Source organism: Cervus canadensis, chromosome 11 (assembly GCF_019320065.1).
Source record: "Cervus canadensis isolate Bull #8, Minnesota chromosome 11, ASM1932006v1, whole genome shotgun sequence".
NCBI lineage: Eukaryota > Metazoa > Chordata > Mammalia > Artiodactyla > Cervidae > Cervus > Cervus canadensis.
In genome coordinates this window covers 39,993,366-40,011,722 of record NC_057396.1, presented here as the reverse complement: position 1 = coordinate 40,011,722, position 18,357 = coordinate 39,993,366, and the positions used below count along the sequence as shown (strand labels likewise).

At 43.4% G+C, this 18,357-nt stretch overlaps 1 protein-coding gene across 6 annotated transcripts in view; it reads right to left on the bottom strand.

The window, feature by feature from the left end:
- Positions 1 to 18,357, bottom strand: part of SCUBE2 (signal peptide, CUB domain and EGF like domain containing 2) — a 69,625-nt gene that overhangs the window by 11,290 nt on the left and 39,978 nt on the right. For 5 of the 6 annotated variants that reach the window (XM_043481751.1, XM_043481748.1, XM_043481749.1 and 2 more), the window contains 3 exons: positions 3,872 to 4,042; positions 1,351 to 1,518; positions 458 to 619 (listed from right to left, as the gene is read on the bottom strand). In XM_043481751.1, the coding sequence (XP_043337686.1) occupies positions 458 to 619; positions 1,351 to 1,518; positions 3,872 to 4,042 (501 nt within the window). The remainder of the gene's footprint in view (positions 1 to 457; positions 620 to 1,350; positions 1,519 to 3,871; positions 4,043 to 18,357) is intronic. The other variant, XM_043481752.1, reaches the window with a different exon arrangement.

Sequence of the window (18,357 nt, the reverse complement as noted above, 5' to 3'; positions counted from 1 at the left end):
CCCATGGACAGAGGAGCCTGGTGGGCTTCAGTCTATGGGGTCACAAAAAGTCGGATACATCTGAGCGACTAAGCACAGCACAGCACCAGACAGAGGGAGTGGCTCCTTCCTCCACAATCCCACAGCTGGTGCTGCTGCCAAACCAAGGACTTATTCTGCCTGCAGTGCCTGACACGTTACAGATCCTCAAACAGCGCTTGCTGAACAGGGCTGACCTGACATTTTGCCCTTAGCAGGAAATTACAGCCAGGACAGCTTGCCTGTCTGCAGAAGTAGACTGGATAAACACAGGTGAGCACCTAAGGGTCCAGCACTGATCAGCAGAGCCCTGAGCAGGGCTAAGAGTGGCTCCATGGTCCCGAATGAACCAAGGACCCCTGCCATCCCCCACCCCCAGGTAGGCCCATGCACTTGCCCTCTGAAGCACCACCGTGAAAAGCCTTAGAGAGAAACCTACTTTTACACTGGGTTATGTTTGTGGAGCCATCAAAGTCAGTCGTGGTATTTCCTGGGCAGGAAACACAATGATTTTTTCCAAATTCTGGCTGGTATGTTCCTGCTGGGCAACGAATGCATCGGTGAGTAGTGGTGTTGTAGAAATGTCCAGGTGAACACTGAACTGCAGGAGTGGGGGAGGGTGGAGAGAACAACAACAACAAAAGACTATTTTTATCAAATGCAACACAAGAAATTTCACAGTTCATGAAAGAAATGTTTATGCCCAAATGAAGTACAGCTTTCCTACTAATCTGGGGCTAATCAACACTTAATTCTCTAAATAGCCAGCTTGGGTGGGACCTGTGACTCATGACACTGAGAAAATTACAAAGGGAATGAGGTACGAGTGTATCTTCTGAGTTTAGGGTCTGTGCCATCAGACATGAATGCTCACAGCTCTGTCTTCACGCACAGCAGCTTGTGAGCATGGAGGGGCACAGAGCTGACCCCAGGCTCCAGGATGAACTCTGGCAGGAGGAGGGTAAGGCTCCAGAGAAGGGGCAGGGTCTGTTCTGGAGCAGGGAGCTCTAGGAAAGGGTGACGCGCTAGAGGAAGCCTGGAAGGAAGGAGCAGAGGGAGCCTGCAGACTAAACCTGCGTGCTTCTCCCTGGTCTCCCTGCAGTCAGCCCCATCCAAAGGGGCCACGGTGGGAGGGTGAGGAGGCCCATGTCTGGGCAGTTCCTGTGCTCCCTGCCCATCCTGCAGGAATGAGTCACCCTGGGGATCTAAGCTCTCTGCCACTGAGTTCCACACAGGGCGCCTCGGGCTGGGCTTGATCGGAGCTGTACTAGACTCCTTGGTCCTCAAAAGGAAAATTCCACTTGGGGAAAAGGCAAGCTGCCAAGTCCTCACCTCTGGTTTCACAGTCCTGAAAGGAAGTGGCTCCAGGGTGTTTGGTGGGGAGGCCCCCTCCACAGGGAAAGCAGGAAGTGCGGCCGGCTTCAGGCTGGAATGTGCCCCGGGCACAGGGCTGGCAGGGTGTGAAGCCATCCGCAGAGTATTCACCAGGTTGGCACAGACCTGGGGGAGGAAGGACCCTAGGTGAGCAAGGCCCCCGGGGAGCGCCTGCCCCACCTCTCTGCAAGTGAGATCAGAGAGATGTGGTCAGGCCTGTCCGCCCGCGCTGATCCCGGCTCCCACCTCAGCAAGCAGAAGCCTTGTCCTGCCCTCCAGCTGACCCCAATGAAGTGGCATGTGGGTGCCTGATGTTTACCCACAGGGCAGAGATGGAGACAAGCGTTGGCCCTTCTGAAGTATGGAGGAGGCCTGAGTATGCTGCTGGCTGAGGACTACCTGGGCCCGGGCAGCCACTGCAGTGCTGGAGCCCCCAGAGAGAGGGTTCTCTGCCTGCAGTCACCCAGCTGATTACATCTTGGGATAAAAAGACTCTTGGTTATGGAAGGGTCTACCGGTTTTTACCAATTTTATTTACTAAGTTACATCTCCTTACACTGAAGAGGAGTGTCCCGGCCTCCCTCATTTAGTCTACTAAATACAGCCAGTCCCATCCACAGTAACAGAGGGACCCAGAGCCATTTATTTAAACACGTGTGTGTGTGTGTGTGTGTGTGTGTGTGTGTGTGTGTGTGTGTGTATGTGTGTGCTCAGTCGCTCAGTCATGTCCGACTCTTTGCAGCCCCATAGACTGTAGCCTGCCAGGCTCCTCTGTCCATGGGGATTCTCTAGGTAAGAACACTGGAGTGGGTTGCCATTTCCTTCTCCAGAGGATCTTCCCAAACAAGGGACGGAAGCCAGGTCTCCTGAGTCTTCTGCACTGGCAGGTGGATTCGTTACCACTGCACCACCTGGGAAGCCTTAAACACCTTATTTATTTATTTTAGTTTATGACAAGAATCACAGCCATAAACAAAAGGATTTCTAAAAGCATATATTTACTTAGGAATTAGCTTGTCATTAACAAGATGCTATAAAAAGAAATCTGTTGTCTCTTACATTCCTAATCCTCTCTCCTCTATTAGTTTTCAGTTTTCTTTCTAACCATAAGTTATAGCTATAACAGTATTTAACAAATATACCTGAAGGAGGAGTCTGGATTCTGTCAGACCTGGGTTCTGATTCTAAATCCTCTACTCTTTGGCTGTGTGACCGTGAATGAGTCATTTTAACCTCATAAAGTTTTTGTAGTGATACAACAACCACATGAGTAATTCACTGAACTATCCATAAATGCCTTCATGATGCCTGACACAGGTAAGTATTCAATACATTATTATTACTAGTGTTCTTATTTACTATAAATATGTATATTATTGAGATCACATACAAGTGTGAACAGATGCCCCCAAAGTACCTCCTTATCAATCTTACCATTGGTTCTAGGATTTCATAACAGGCCAAAGTTGAGGCTAGGAGTCACACAGTCAATCTGAGGATCTGATTTTTAAATCAGAAAAGGTCCTGTAGCTGAGTTTGGAGTCATTAAGGAGGGAACTAAAATTGGCTCCAGAGGTCACCAGAAAGAGAGGCAGGGTCGCTGGGGCCCCGGTGCACTCAGCCCTGGACATCACCTAAAAATCGCCAGATTAAATCACACCATCCATTTGAGCCCACAGAGTGTCAGGACAGCTGGCCCTTCTACTGTTTAATAAAGACATTCCCAGTAACTAGGAAAAAAGCCCACAGAACCCAAGTAAGTGTGGCTCCAGAGCTAATATTTTACAGAAGATGATTAAAAACTCTTCACGGAGTTTTAACAAAACAGCCAGATGGACACTTTAAAAAAAAATCAGCAGGGCAAGGAGAGAGTGCGACAAATTGAAAGTGTAGCATTGAAACATAAACATTACCATATGTAAAATAGCTAGTGGGAAGTTGCTATATAACTCAGGGAGCTCAGCTTGGTGCCCTGTGATGACTTAGAGGGGTAGGATGGGGTGGGAGGTGGGAGGGAAGTTCAAGGGGGAGGGGATATATGTATACTTATGGCTGATTCACGTTATTGTACAGCAGAAACCAACACAACACTGTAAAGTAATTATCCTCCAATTAAAAAAAAAATCAATAAGCTATGACTTTGAGATGAAAGCTTGAAATAATCAGAGCTATTTTCTCCATTTTTTGACACTTTCAGATAGTCCCTCCACACTGGTTGATCACTCAGGTCTCAGAGGTTATTTATTTACAATGATGAAACATGCAATTGCAACATATACATATTTTCTCTGCCAATGTATTATATCAGGTCTTCATTTATTTATTCAGCAAATAAGATGAGCCCAATAAAGTTTCTACCAGTAGGAATTCATTCCATGGTGCAGTACACATTTTCTGCATTATGATGTTATTTATGCCTTCTGTCTCAACAATGATTTCAGAGACTGGAGGAGTAAGAAGGGACAGACAGGATTCTTACCTCCACATTCAGACACATTCCAAGCTTCTGGGGTCTTCAGGGTCCCAGGACTTCCTGGTCTTGGACATGGTTCGCATATAATTTGCCCTTCCTCGTTTTGGAAGGTTCCATTTGGACATAAAATACAGCGTTCCTGTGCTCCGTCATAATATGTCCCAGCCCTGCAACTGACTAGCCAAAGGGGGAAATGATCTGGTCAGTGAGAGGACAGAGCCCAAGAAGGATGATATGAGTGCTGGGGATGAAGGTCAACTGATGGCATTGACCCCACACTTTCCTATACAATTCCCCTCAATACAGAACATGTGCCATCTCTGGGTTCCTTATGCACACTCATCTGCCATGATCCCTGTCACCCTCTGTTAGGGGCATTTACAGGTCCTCTTTCCCTATACCTTGAGCTCCTTGAGGGCAGGGATCACAGTGGTCCTCAATAGTTTTTTTTTTTTCCTCAATAGTTTTGAACACAAACATTTGATGACATCCCCTGCTTCATGACAATCATGGGATTGTCAGGAGTATAAAGGTGAAAATCATTCACTGAACATAAGATTGGTATTGGAATAATAGATAGGAAGGTGCTATTAATTCAGGCTGGTGGCATTCTGGAAGCCTTCCTAGAAGAGGCCACATCTTCAAGACGGCTTGAAGGATGAGTAGCAGCTCCCCAGATAGGCAAAGGGGAAGTTTGTAAAGATTCATGTCTGACATATGGGAGGAAAGAGGAGGAAGAAATTTTGGGAAAGAGAGATAGATTGAAAAAGTCCTTGAGTGTCAGGCCTTTGGATTTTATCCTGAAGGATTGGATTTTATCCTGAAAGAGCCATTGAAAGGCAAAGAATACAACCAGAAGCTGTGTTTTGAAATGCTCACTCTCTGTTGGCTGTGGGAACTTCATTTTCTTGGGCTCCAAAATCACTGAAGATGGTGACTGCTGCCATGAAATTAAAAATGCTTGTTCCTTGGAAGAAAAGCTATGACCAACCTAGACAGCATATTAAAAAGCAGAGACATTACTTTATCAACAAAGGTCCATCTGGTCAAAGCTACAGTTTTTCCAGTAGTCATGTATGGATGTGAGAGTTGGACTATAAAGACAGCTGAGTTCCGAAGAATTGATGCTTTTGCACTGCGGTGTTGGAGAAGACTCTTGAGAGTCCCTTGGACTGCAAGGAGATCCAACCAGTCAATCCTAAAGGCAATCAGTCCTGAATATTCATTGGAAGGACTGATGCTGAAGCTGAAACTCCAATACTTTGGCCACCTGATGCAAAGAACTGACTCATTGGAAAAGACCTTGATGCTGGGAAAGATTGAAGGCAGGAGAAAGGGATTACAGAGGATGAGATGGTTGGATGGCATCACCGACTCGAAGGTCATGAGTTTGAGCAACTCCAGGAGTTGGTTATGGACAGGGAAGCCTGGAGTGCTGGGGTCCATGGGGTCACAAAGAGTCAGACATGACTGAGCAACTGAACTGAACTGACTGTTGGCTATGGGGAGGGTGATCTCAAGTGTCTTACAGATGAGCTATGCAAAATAGCATGCTTCATATTTTTAATAATGGCAATACATTACAAAGAGCAAATCCTAGTAAACATCTCCTGAAAGAATAAACTACAAGGAAGTTAATAAACTATGCTTCTGATCATATTTTTTGGTGTTGTTAAACAACAAACATCTTGTATCTTATTTTAGGATATGAATATAAACTAAATACACTGAAGTGGGTTCCCTCGTATAATACTTAACAACATCATCAGAACCATCAAACAGGCTTTCTGATGGCTAACATTTGTTGACTACTTGTGATCTACCAGGGCTTCTCATGTGGCACTAGTGGTAAAGAACCCTGCTGCCAATGCACAAGATGTAGGAGACACGGGTTTGATCCTTGGGTTGGGAAGATCCCCTGGAGAAGGGCATGGCAACCGTGCAATAAGCTTTACACATATTATCTCATTTGGTCCTGGAAACAACCCAAAGGAGCAAGGTGCTATGATTAGCGTCATTTCACAGAAGCAGAGACTTAGAGACATTAAATAATTTTGCCAAAGTCCCACAACTAATCTGTGAAACACACCTACAATGAGATCAAGAGCTTTGAGTTTAAAGAGGAAAAAGATCATTGAACAAAAGCGCCAACTGAATCACAATTCCAGACTTTGCAAGGATTCTCTATGGGGCATATGGGGAGTTTGACTAGAATGAACACATTTTCTTTTATGCCTAAGCTGCTCAGAACTAGAAAACAAAATATCACATGATAAAATTAGTTATTATAGCCCTTGAATGTGTGTAAGGGGTAATATTGGTTTTCATCCTATCCTACAAGTGCAATTTGTTTATGTACTTTTTCTCTATTACCAGTAATAAAAATATTTTCATTATTTACTCCATAATCTAAAGAAAACAGAAACGAGACTTAAAAAAAATCATAGTAAGCTGAAATATGCCACTTCAAATATTACTTTTACAATGAAAAGATATCAGTCAAGAAAGTCTATACTAAAATCTAAATCTTAATACTTTTTATATTGTTTGGATTTTCTTTTATAATATTCACATATCTTTTATTTAATTTTATGATATTTTTTAAAAAATTAAAAGTGAACTAAACTCTTCCTTTCTTGGCAAATGACATTATAGTGGATATGATGCACTGAACTGGGGCAGACAGAGCCTGTAATTCCAGACTTAGTCTCTAAATGTAGCCCTACTGGATAATGGTTTCCATAATTACTCTGTTTCAGTTCACCTCCCATGAAAAGCAGGGCTGAATTATGTACTAGGAATTCATGGCTTTTTATCCTGGGTCCCACCTGACTATTCCAGTGCCTACTGCTGCTGCTGCTGCTAAGTCACTTTAGTCGTGTCCGACTCTGTGCGACCCCACAGACGTCAGCCCACCAGGTTCCCCCAGGCAATCCCCCTGGGAGAATCCCCTTGGGATTCTCCAGGCAAGAACACTAGAGTGGGTTGCCATTTCCTTCTCCAATGCATGAAAGTGAAGTCGCTCAGTCGTGTCCAACTCTTAGCGACCCCATGGACCGCAGCCTACCAGGCTCCTCCATCCATGGGATTTTCCAGGCAAGAGTACTGGAGTGGGGTGCCAATGCCTTCTCCATCCAGTGCCTATAGCAGACAGTAAATGCGAGCTCACCCCTTCATGACTATAACAAATCAACTGTCACAAAGACTGGAAGAAGTAAATAAAACCAAGGCTGTCTGGGGCTCCTCTAGCCCAAGCCATTTCCATCGTGGGAAAGGCTGTTTTGGTAATACCCATTCAGCTAAAGGGACAGTGCCCATATGGACAACAATGATTCCAACAGCCCCATGAATCATAACCTGGAGTCAGATCAGCTTGGTCTGTTCCATCACAGTTCCTCTGTCAGAAAAAGACCCCCTCTGTGAGTGGACAAAAATGACCTGGTTCCTACTGCAAAGAGGAACTAAATGGACTCCTGCTGTTATGGATGTCCCCTCCTCCTTAAAACTATTGACCGCCCCCCCCCAAAACCTTCTTTTTCCAAGGTTACATTTTGTGAAGGCTCACAATAACCCACATCTGTTACAATTTCTCAAGTGAGCAAAGAACTGAGAAATGCCTCTCAGTCCATCCCCCACTCCCCTCCCCCCCCCGCTGCCCCCCCTCCCCCCGCCGCCGCCCCCACCCAGCTCCCAAGAAAGCACTGGTTCTTTTTTCTCAGTGTGAAAGGCCTGCTCCACATTAACAAACTCATCTTTGTCACTCACAGTTTCTATTTTCCTTCCAGAGAGAAATACCTACAGACCTACAAAAATAATCCATGCCAACAACCTTCCAGACTAATTTGTTTCTTTCTCAAGGTAAAAATGAGCCAAACACTAAAAAGCAATTCTGAAATGTCATGAAGAGATGCCTGAAAACAGCTCTTTGCAAAAGTGCTGAAGATCTGGCCTCAAGAGACCTCCATCCCTGTCCAGTTGCATCTCTTTTCTCCTTGAGCAGCCAGCTTGTTTTGCTGCCCCAGACAAAGGAGTCAATTGCCCCCAGAACACTTCACCATCACAGCAAAGCTTTTGTGTGTCTTCAGTGACCATTAAAATCCCGTTCTCAAATCCTGCACAGCTGTTTTCTCCTCCTCTTCAAAAAAAAAAGAAAAAAAGAAAGCTTTTCTGATGCAAAAGGGAAAGACCAGTGGGGACCAGGATTAATGGTGACAAAGAGACCTGAAGGCTGGCCCTCTTTTCAACACCGCGGCCTTTGAGTATTTCAGGCTATGGACAAACACTATGGTCTCTCTGTGGTTAAGATGGTGAACCTAATAAAAGAGGTCACTCCCCAGCATTTGAGTGTTTTCTTAAGGATCACGCCCTACCTTCTGGAGAGCCTCAGGCAGCCCACAGGAATTCCCAGGGTCTCTTGGAGCTGCTGCTTTGTCCTGGCTCAGAGGCAATGGCACCCGAGGCAGTGCTGTGGCCTAGGGATCCCGATTTGAATACTTTTAAATGAGTGTTTCAGAGTGACAGGAGATAGCACCCTCTTGGGCTCAGAGGTTGACTTGTCATGTCTGTCCAGGTTTTGGTGTGTTGTCAGGTTTCCTATTGGAAAACTTTCTTATAGTTGGGGCGGAGAGAGGAGCCCAACTTGATGCCTTCCTTGTTGAGTTCCCAGGGTATGCTATGTTTTCTTCATGCCTGGTTAATGGGACTGATTTCACTGCGTTTAAGATGTCTCTTTTGCCCTCAGTGTAAATATTTCCCCAAAGATTTATCCCGGCCCCCTTCTTTCTTAGTGTTGGTGACTATCCTCGGGATGTCATCTGTTGTTCCTATGAAGATTCATCTACTCATTTACTCAATGAAGTACTTAGCACCAGTACTGTTCTAGGAGCTGGAGATACAGGAGAGAAGAGACATGGCCCTGTCCTAAAGGAGCTCTTGCTCTAGTGGAGAATATGGGCAATAAATGAGCAAACAAATAAATATATAGTAGAATGCTAACGAGAGGTAAGTGCAACGAAGAAAATTCAAACAAGGAAGAGAGTAAGGCAAAGAGTAGTGGTCTGCATGAATGCTATTTTAGAAGAATAGCCCAGAAAGGCCTCTGCGAGCAGAGATTCGAGTGAAATGAGGAAAACAGTCTTGCAATGGTCTTGCCTGATAGCAAAAAAGCCAGTGCAGCAGGAACATACTGAAAGGGGCTGGGTGATAGGAAATGAACTCTAAAAGCAAGCAAGGGGCAGATTACATAGATTCTTGAAGGTCTCGGTAAGGAAATTAGCCCTTACTCAAAGTGTGCTGAAGGTTTTGAATGGGGCAGGGACATGATCTGACTTACGTTTCTAAAAAGATCTTCTGATTGCTGTGTGGAGAAGAGATGGAAGGCAAGCAAGGGGAATGTGAACAATTCAGAGCCCATTGCAATAGACTGGGCAGGAGATGGTGGTGGTTTGGAACAGAGTAGTAAAAAGAGAGGAAGGGAAAACTAGTTAGACTCAGGTAAAAAGGCAGATCTGGCAGGATTTGCTAATGGATTCAATAAGGAGCATGACGGAACAAGAGAGGTCAAGAAAACTGAGGCTTTAAACTAGAGCAACTGAGCAAACAGGGAAGCCAGTTACAGAGATGAGGGTAAAGGGGGTTTTGGTGTGGAGTGAGGGAGGAGAAGAAAAGGTTTTGTTTAGACATGTTGAGTTTAAGAAACTTTGGAGCCATGCAAGTGTTGGTATTGAGAAGGCATTCGTTATGCTGGTGGTCTCCAAGCTAGAATACTACACCTCAGCAGTTTACAAAGCATTTTCACATCTATGCATATTAAATTTTATCAAAAAAATAAGACATAAAGAAAGGTTCATTGGTTTAGTATCTAAACCAGACTTACCATAGTAATCATCTTGAAATATATAGAAATATTGAATCACTATGTCATGTACCAGGAACTAACATAGTGCTATAGGTCAGCTATAGTTCAAAATCAAACAAACAAACTCACAGAGAAAGAGATCAAGGTAGGAGAAGGGGAAATTGGATAAAGGTGGTCAATAAGTACAAACTTCCATTTATAAGATAAATAAGTACTAGGAATATAATGTACAACATGATAAATATAATTGACACTGCTGTATGTTATACATGATAGATGTTAAGAGAGTAAACCCTAAGAGTTCTCATCACAAGCAGAAGCTTTCTTTTTCATATTTCTTCAGTGCTATAACTATTTGATATGATGGATGTTCACTAAACTCATTGTGGTAATCATCTCATGATGCATGTAAGTCAAATCATTATGCTGTACACTTTAAACTTATACTTTGCTGTATGTCTATTATATCTCAATAAAACTGAAAAAAATAGTTTTTTTAAGTTCTTCTGTTTAAAAAAGAAGAGAAATTGGCCCCTCAGTCAGTCCACCTCTCCACAAGTCAGACACGAATGTGAAGATACAAAGTCCCCAAGAAAGAGACCTGCGAGTGGGGAGGTACTAACTGACTCACTTCTTTTCCGTGTCTTGAGAAGACTTTCAATTATGCCTCATTGAACAGGTTTCCTGACTATATTATCTTGTCTCAAACAAACAAACCATCACGAAGTAGAAAGCAGCTTCCAATAATTCTTGTGGAAATCCTGGACCCTTGATGCAGGACCAGTGATGCAGGCGCAGGTGAACCCCAGGGAAGTGCAGAACTGACAGAGCTTGTTCTCCTGGTACCAGCTCTTGTCAAACCATATCCAAGGTAGAAACAGTGACAATTTAATCAGATCTGACAAGAAGTGAGCCAAAACACTAGCAATGAGCAAAAAGACTATTTGAAAAAAAATGATTTACAGCCACTACCATTAACAATTAACCCTGCTGAGTCATCAGCATGGTGCCTTCGGAGGCTAGCCAGCTATTTAAAATTTTGTTTATTTAATCTGTATCTCTTCTTTTTTTAAAAATGATATATATATTAGGCAATAGTATAAGCATATAATTTTTAAGTAAGTAAACATTCATAAATTCAACAGTATTTCACTCTGTGTGTGTGTGTGTGCCTGTGTGATAAAACATTCAGCACCTCTAGGACAGATAAGTTCAGCAGTTAGAGTTATAGAGGGTAGTTTGGGAGTCACCAGCATATGGTGGTATTTAAAGCTATCAGCCCTGAATGAGGTCATCGAAGAGAGTAAAAAAAAAGGGAGGGGGGTGGATGGGCGTGGAGGACTGAGCCCTGGGATCCCTGATGTTTAGAGATAAAAAAAATTAGGGGGCCCCCAGCATGGGAAATGAAAAGGGAGCAGCCAGTGAAGCAGGAAGAGAACCAGAGATGTGTAGTATATGAACCCATGAGAAGAGTTTCCGGGAGGAGGGAGGGGTCAGCAGAGTCTGAGTGACAGCTGGCAACCTGGATTTGGTTACATGGAAGTTGTTAGAAATCTTGGGAAAAGCAGTTCCCCTGGATGCATTGGGAATGAAAACCAGGTTGGTTAGGGTGGAGAAGAAAATGGTCGATGAGGAAGCAAAGACAGGGAATTTAGACAGGTCTTTCAAAGAGTTTTGCTTGACAGGGGGTCAAAGAAAGGAGGCAGGATCTGGAGAGAAGCAAAAGAAATCAAAGGAGGATTTGGGTGGGTTTTAAGACAGGAATAGGTTTGTGTGCTGTTAGAAATGATCCAGTAGAGAAGGAGAATTCTGAGATGCAGGGTCAGTGGGGACAAGAGGAGGAACGTTGTTCCTGAGATGGTGAGAGGGAATGGGCCCTGGAGCCCCAGGGGAAGAGTGGGCCTTAGGAAAGGCTGTTCATCCTTTTTAACAGGAAGCAAGTCAGAGCAAGTGTGCATGGACACAGGGTAGGGGGGCCAGTCTATGGATGGAGAGGTGACGTCATTTTCCTAGACTCCCACCTGCCTGTGGACATTTCTGCCTGGGAGTCTTGTTGCAACTCAAATTCTACTTTCCCAAGGGGAATGCTTCTCTTCCCTTCCCCTGTCCAAGCCTTCCTACCCCTCTGGCTTTACCCTCTTTATAAACAGCATCTCTACACTCCCAGTCACCAAGGCTCCAAACCACATTATCCCAGACTTCTCCCTGCTGCAGCATGCTATACTTGGGTCCCTTTTGTTTGTCCCTGATTTTTTATCCCTATGGCACTAGCGTCCTTTGCTCCTCACCATCTCGTATCTAGATTACTGCAATAACCTTCCAGTGCACTCCCTTGCCGGCCGTTCCTCCTGGCCCCAGCTCTGCTATTACCATCAGATTCACCTCCCTAAAGTACTTCTCTGACTGCTTCACTCCCTGCCTCAAAAACCTCCTCGACTTGCCAAACTGCACTTCTCAGTGTCTTCAACTCAAACTCAGCCTTCAGTCTCCTTTTCTGTATATGAGTTTTCATTCTTTCTCATGCCCTCTCAAGAGCCCATTTTTTTCCTGCTTTTCCTATAAATCTTTTGATTATTTCTTCCCCAGTGATCACATTCATCTTACCGTTCAACCAACCCACAGGCTTTTTGTCAGTGCCTCCTGCATATGAAACAGGGCTGGGTAAGACGCGGGATGTATGGGAAGAAAATGCAGGACCAGAGGCCAAGTCAGAAACCTCTGAGCTCACCCCAACCCTTTCCTCGTCTCAGTCCCCAATCCAATTTATCACCAAATGCTGCTCACGTCTCCTCCTAAATATTTCTCTAATCCACTGTTGCTTTTCTATTCCATCTAGTGCCTTCATGTTCTCAATATCTCTTATGCAAAGGATTCAGAAGCCCCCAAATAGGTTTTTCTGCCTCCAGTCCTGACCCTCAATTCAGTCGGAGAGCTCTTTCTAGAATATAAATATGACCTTATGCTCTCTGATTAAAGCCTCTAATGAACCTGTCACCTACAGATAAACATATTCAAGGTCTCTCATGACTTGGCCATGTTTTTCCCACTAGCCTTGCTGCCCACCACATCCCACCTTCCACTCCAGGGTTAGTAATACTGAAATGCCAAAGATCCCCTGTGCACATCTTGCTGGTCCTCACTCTCCAAGGCTGTTCCTCTACCCGTTTATGCATCATCTGTGCTCCCTTTAAAGCTCACCGAGGCTTTTCCTCTTTGGGGAAGGCTTCTCTGACTCTTCCCTGGGAGGGTTACCACTTGAGGGATGCTACCTTCCTTATTCGGACCTCCTCAGCACCCACCACAAAGCTGTCCCACAGAGGACTCTCCATATGAGTTGGGTATGAGTAGGATAATCACAGGGCATAGGCAGTACCCAGGAGAGGTGAGAGTATTCAAATTGAGAGTTAGGAACATGGGCTCTTGAGTCAGACCTGAATTTGAATCCTGACTCTGCACTTGCTTGCTGCATGACATTGTGAAAACTGCTTACCTTCTCATGCCTTTGTTTCCTTATCTATAAAAATGGTATGATGCAGGATACATTTGTGACAAGGACTAAATTAGAAGAGTCGTGTAAGGTGCTTAGGGCTTCCCACGTGGCACTAGTGGTAAAGAATCCACCTGCCAATGTAGGAGACATAAGAGACTCGGGTTCAGTCCCTGGGTCAGGAAGATCCCCTGGAGGAGGGCATGGCAACCCACCACAGTATTCTTGCCTGGAGAATCCCATGGACAGAGAAGCCTAGTTGGTTACAGTCCACAGGGTTGCAAAAAGTCAGACATGATTGAAGTGACTAAACGCGCACACAGGTAAGGTGCTTAACAAAGGGCTGAATGCATTAAGTGTTCAATAGATGTCAACATTTTACTAAATTATGTTTTTTAAACTTTTTTAATTAAATGAATTTCCTATCAAGTCTAGGTGATAAATATTAGTTTAATATTGGTCTATACTACTAATATACCACTTACATTTTCCTTGATTTAAAACAGAAATTTTCCACCTGCTCAATTCCAAATAATTTCTCAGTTTTGAAAAAATTAAGAAGAAAACACCTGGCTTCTCCTTGCCTCAGGCCCTTTGCATGCGCTGCTATCTCCACTGTTCAAGCACCCCCTGCTTCCATTGGGTTTGCATGCTCAGTTCCACCTTCTCACTTAGATCTCAGCTTAAACGTAACCTGCTCTGACAGCCTTCCTTGAACACCCTGTAAATAGTAGAAATCTCTCCTCCCCTCTGACGCTTTCTGTTCTATTATGTTCAATAGCACTTATAATTTCGGAAACTATCTTTTCCTTTACTTTTTTATTATCCATCTCTCTCCATTAGAATGTGAACTTCATAAAAGCAGGGTTTTCACCCATTATATTCTTACTGCTTCATCCCAAGTTCATCCCACAGAGTGGGATCTCAATAAATTCCATTTGAATTAATTTTTCCCAACTGCTGCAGAAGAAAGCTACTACTACTAAAATTTGAATTAAACTTTTCTAGTTTCTCAAGAACCCAGGCACTAGAATATCCCAATTTGCCAGTTATCTGGGTTGTCTTTTTAAAATTTCAGCAAGTTTCAAAATAATCAAATACAAAAATTTATACTTTAGCAAGTATACTCCTTAAATAATGCACCCTTTCTGAAAGGATAAATAGCTATGAAAGAAAAAGAGAAATCCAAGTCATCATTAATTTTTGTTTAGATAAAAAGGACTTTATGAATTACTATGAGCTTGAGGAATTTTTTCCTTGGAGAATATAATTGCTATTTTTTTTTTTTTGCCATCTTGATAAAATTGATCACAGATGGTACAAAGATCACTTGCAGAGTGGGCTGTCCTCAAAGTCCTTAAATGCCAAAATAATGAGACTTTGCTATATAAAATTATTATAAGAAAGAAAATGTTTGGTCAGAAGTGACTATGTTCTTTGATAAAACTTGGGGCCTTAAATTTTATTTTTTAAAAATTATGTTGGAAAAACAAAAACTTCAATGGAAAAATAGCTAAAGAAAATGGATATTCTCAGAAGAGGAAATCAAAATGGCCACAGACATATGACAGCATGCTCAGTTTTACTAATAATCAAAGAAAAACAAGTTCAAATAACCATCATTTTTACTTAGCAGATTTGCAAAAATTAAAAAGATCAATAATATATAATCCATGTTACCAATGATGTGAGACAGTAAGCACTCAATCACAATGTTGGAGGGAGTTTATATTAGTATGTTTTTGGAGGCTGAATTAGCAGGATCTATTCAGTTTTAAACATGTACGTCCTTCGACCTGCAATTAAACACATACAAGTCCATCTTCCTGAAATATTGGCCTGTGCACAAAAAGAATATTTATTGCAGCATTGTTTGTAATAGGAAAATTAGGAATAGCTTAATTAAAAGTCACCATCAGGAGTACGGCTAATAAACACTGGTGTCTTAAAACAAACGTAGACCAGGAAGCTTTAAAAGAAGCATGGTAGCTCCTCTGTTAGCATGGAAAGGTGGCCATGATCTACTGTGTAGTTAAGAACAATATGTAGTACTATTAAAATTGCATTGATATATTTTTTACTGTTTTATCCACACAAACCTTCAGCCTATTTTTAAAACAGCAGCCAAAGTTATCCTTTTCAAACATAAGTCAGAGCCTTGTTATCGCTTTGCTAAAATCCTTTCTCAGGCTTTTCTCTCACTCAGATGCAGAGTCCTCACGACAATTTCCACTCCCCACACGATCCGGCCCTCTGCCCCTGCTCTGACTTTCTTCCTCCACCCTCCTTTCCTCAGCTCTCATCATCCTGGCCTTCTCCTCAGTACCTCGGGGTTTTAGTACTCACTGTTGCCTTTACCTGGGACTCTTCCCCTAGACGTTCTCACTGCTGGTTCCTCCCATCCTTCACATCTCTTCCCAAATTTCACTTTTCAATGACCACAGCCCCTGAGCATAGTCTACATTTTGGCAGTGTACCTTCCTCCTCACCCCTTCCCTTTCCCTGGCCTTTTCTTTTATTTATTTTTATTTTATGGCTGTGCTGCGTGGCATGACCAGGGATCAAACCTGCGCCTCCTGCATTGCAAGCAGGAGTCTTAACCACTGGATCACCAGGGAAGTCCCACCTCGGCATTTTCCATTCCACTTCCTTGCTTACCTGTTCTTCACTTCCTCACCACCATTTGCTACAGGATATACTTTCTTCTTTATTGGTTTGTGGTCTGTCTCCCTCTTCTAGAACTCTAAACTCAGTGAGGGCTGAGATTTTTGCTCTTTTGTCTCATTATTGGATTCCAGCACCTAGAATAGTGCCTGGCACACATTTGGTGCTCAATAAATATTCATTGAATGAATAAATAAAATTTCATTTTTATATCTGCATAAAAACAGATGTAGAAAAATCCACAGCAAACTATTGACAGTGATTATTTCTGGGGAGTGGGGTTGGAAGCTGATTGGAAAATTTCCATCCTGTGTACATTTCTATATCATTTGAAACATGTACCACTTATAGGTAATTAAAAACTAAATAAAAAATATTTTAAAGGAAAAACATAATGGTCCCATCTCTCCTTCTAGGTGACTCAAAACACTCTTTGGGCTCTTTTCTAGAAACATAAATGGACAGTAGCTCACCAGACTTCTCTATTCACGGAGTTCTCCAGGCAAGAATACTAGAGTGGGTAGCCATTCCCTTCTCTAGGGGGTCTTCCTGACCCAGGGATTAAACCCAGGTCTCCTGCCAGATTCTTTACCATCTGAGCCACCAAAGAAGTCTCACAAATATAAAATAATTCCAAAAAAGAATTATCCTCAGTTTGTCTTCATTGCATGTGCTATCAGAGTTCAGAATATACCAGTAGAGCCTGGTCTTTATGAGATTCTAACACCATTAATGCAGGACTTCCCTGGTGGCTCAGATGATAAAGAATCTGCCTGCAATACAGGAGATGTGGGTCTGTGGGTTTGATCCCTGGATCAGGAAGATCCCCTGGAGAAGGGAATGGTTACCCCCTCCAGTATTCTTGCCTGGAGAATTCCATGGACAGAGGAGCCTGGTGGGTTACAGTCCATGGGGTTGGAAAAACTTGGACACAACTGCATTAATCGACCAGGAGTATAAGACAGACAGACAGACAGACACACACACCATGGTTTGCCATTGCCAGGAGTCTGCTGGGTAAAAAGCCTTTCCAACTAACTCAACTGACCCCTCTTTATACCCACTTTCTCCCTCCAGCAGGAGGAAAGCTTCACTGGTAGTTCCTTGAGCTGTGTTCCTTGACATCGTAAAATTGTCAACACTGCTGTCAGACAAGGTGAGCCTGAAACGGTCCCTTGAGGGCTACAAAATTCATCCAGTGCTAGAGGGAGCTCTTGAGACAAGACACGTGGGCTCTCTTAGAAGTAAAGCCAACCTAACTCGGCATGACAAGCATCTCAGGGACACATTCACACAAACAACAGCCACACTAACCTCATACTATGTGTCTTCCACAAGTTGTCACAGTCATGAAGCCTCTGTTAAGTAACTCCTGATCCGCACCATGAGGTCTTTATTCCCCAGAAGCATACCCATAGTAGTATTAATAATATTCTCACTGGGAGTTGTTCCACAAGGCCCTTGACATTAGCTTTCTCTGAACTTTTAACTGGCCATAAAGGCTCCCTGGCGAGCTTGCAGGGCCTCTACCTCCAGGACAGCACTTGGGGGACGAAGGGGTGGAATACAGCTCTGAGAGGCCAGAAGCAGGACAGACCTGCCTGTCCCTGACAGTTTCTGCAGCTCACCCTGGAAACTAGGGCAGCAACAGCCAATTCTCATCACCATTTTGGTATGAAAACTGGAACTCTTTGGATTTTAAATGAGAACAAATCAACCAGCTGGGTTGTTTTTATCTTTTTTTTTTTTTTCAAGAGAGTCAGCTGGAATGAGAGTTACGACTATTTGAGAACAGCCCCTGGTAGACAGTTACCACCTGATTTTACACATGATTTCTAGTATATTTTGGCAAAGCAACAGAATAGGGCTGTGGAGCTATTGCTGACAACTTTTCTGAACAAGTGCCTCTGGGCTTAGCTTTGCTTCTTTTGAAACACTGATTTATTACTCCTTAGCTCAAGCTTCATTTCTCAGGCCTGTTTCCTCTAATGACACTTTAGAAAGGACATCACTTTACTCTGGAGGGGTCTGCTTATTGAAATTCACCTTCTTTGGGACCAGAGCACAGGTTTGGAGTAGGACCATCCATGTGACCTTGAGTAAGAATACTTACCTCTCTGAACTCCAGTTTGCTCTTCTGTAAAATGCAGATAAAAATACTGCTTGGTCAGATGACTATAAGGATTGAATGAGGTAATGTAGATAAAATGCTTAGTGTTACGCCCGTCACAGGTGAAGCCTCAAATCATTACCATTATTACTATAAAGTGAGACCCTACTTTTCCCCCATCTAAGACTCTTTCAGTAGAGTCTTCCATAATTGCCCAGAATAATCTCTCACAACAAACACACCTCAAGACTGACCACTTTGGAACCTCCTGCCCAGATTCCTCCTGCCTGGAACTTCATCAGAAGCTTGGGCCATAGCCCAGGGATCTCATAAAGCAGCTGATGATCCCTAACCTCTCCCCTCCACAAAATTAT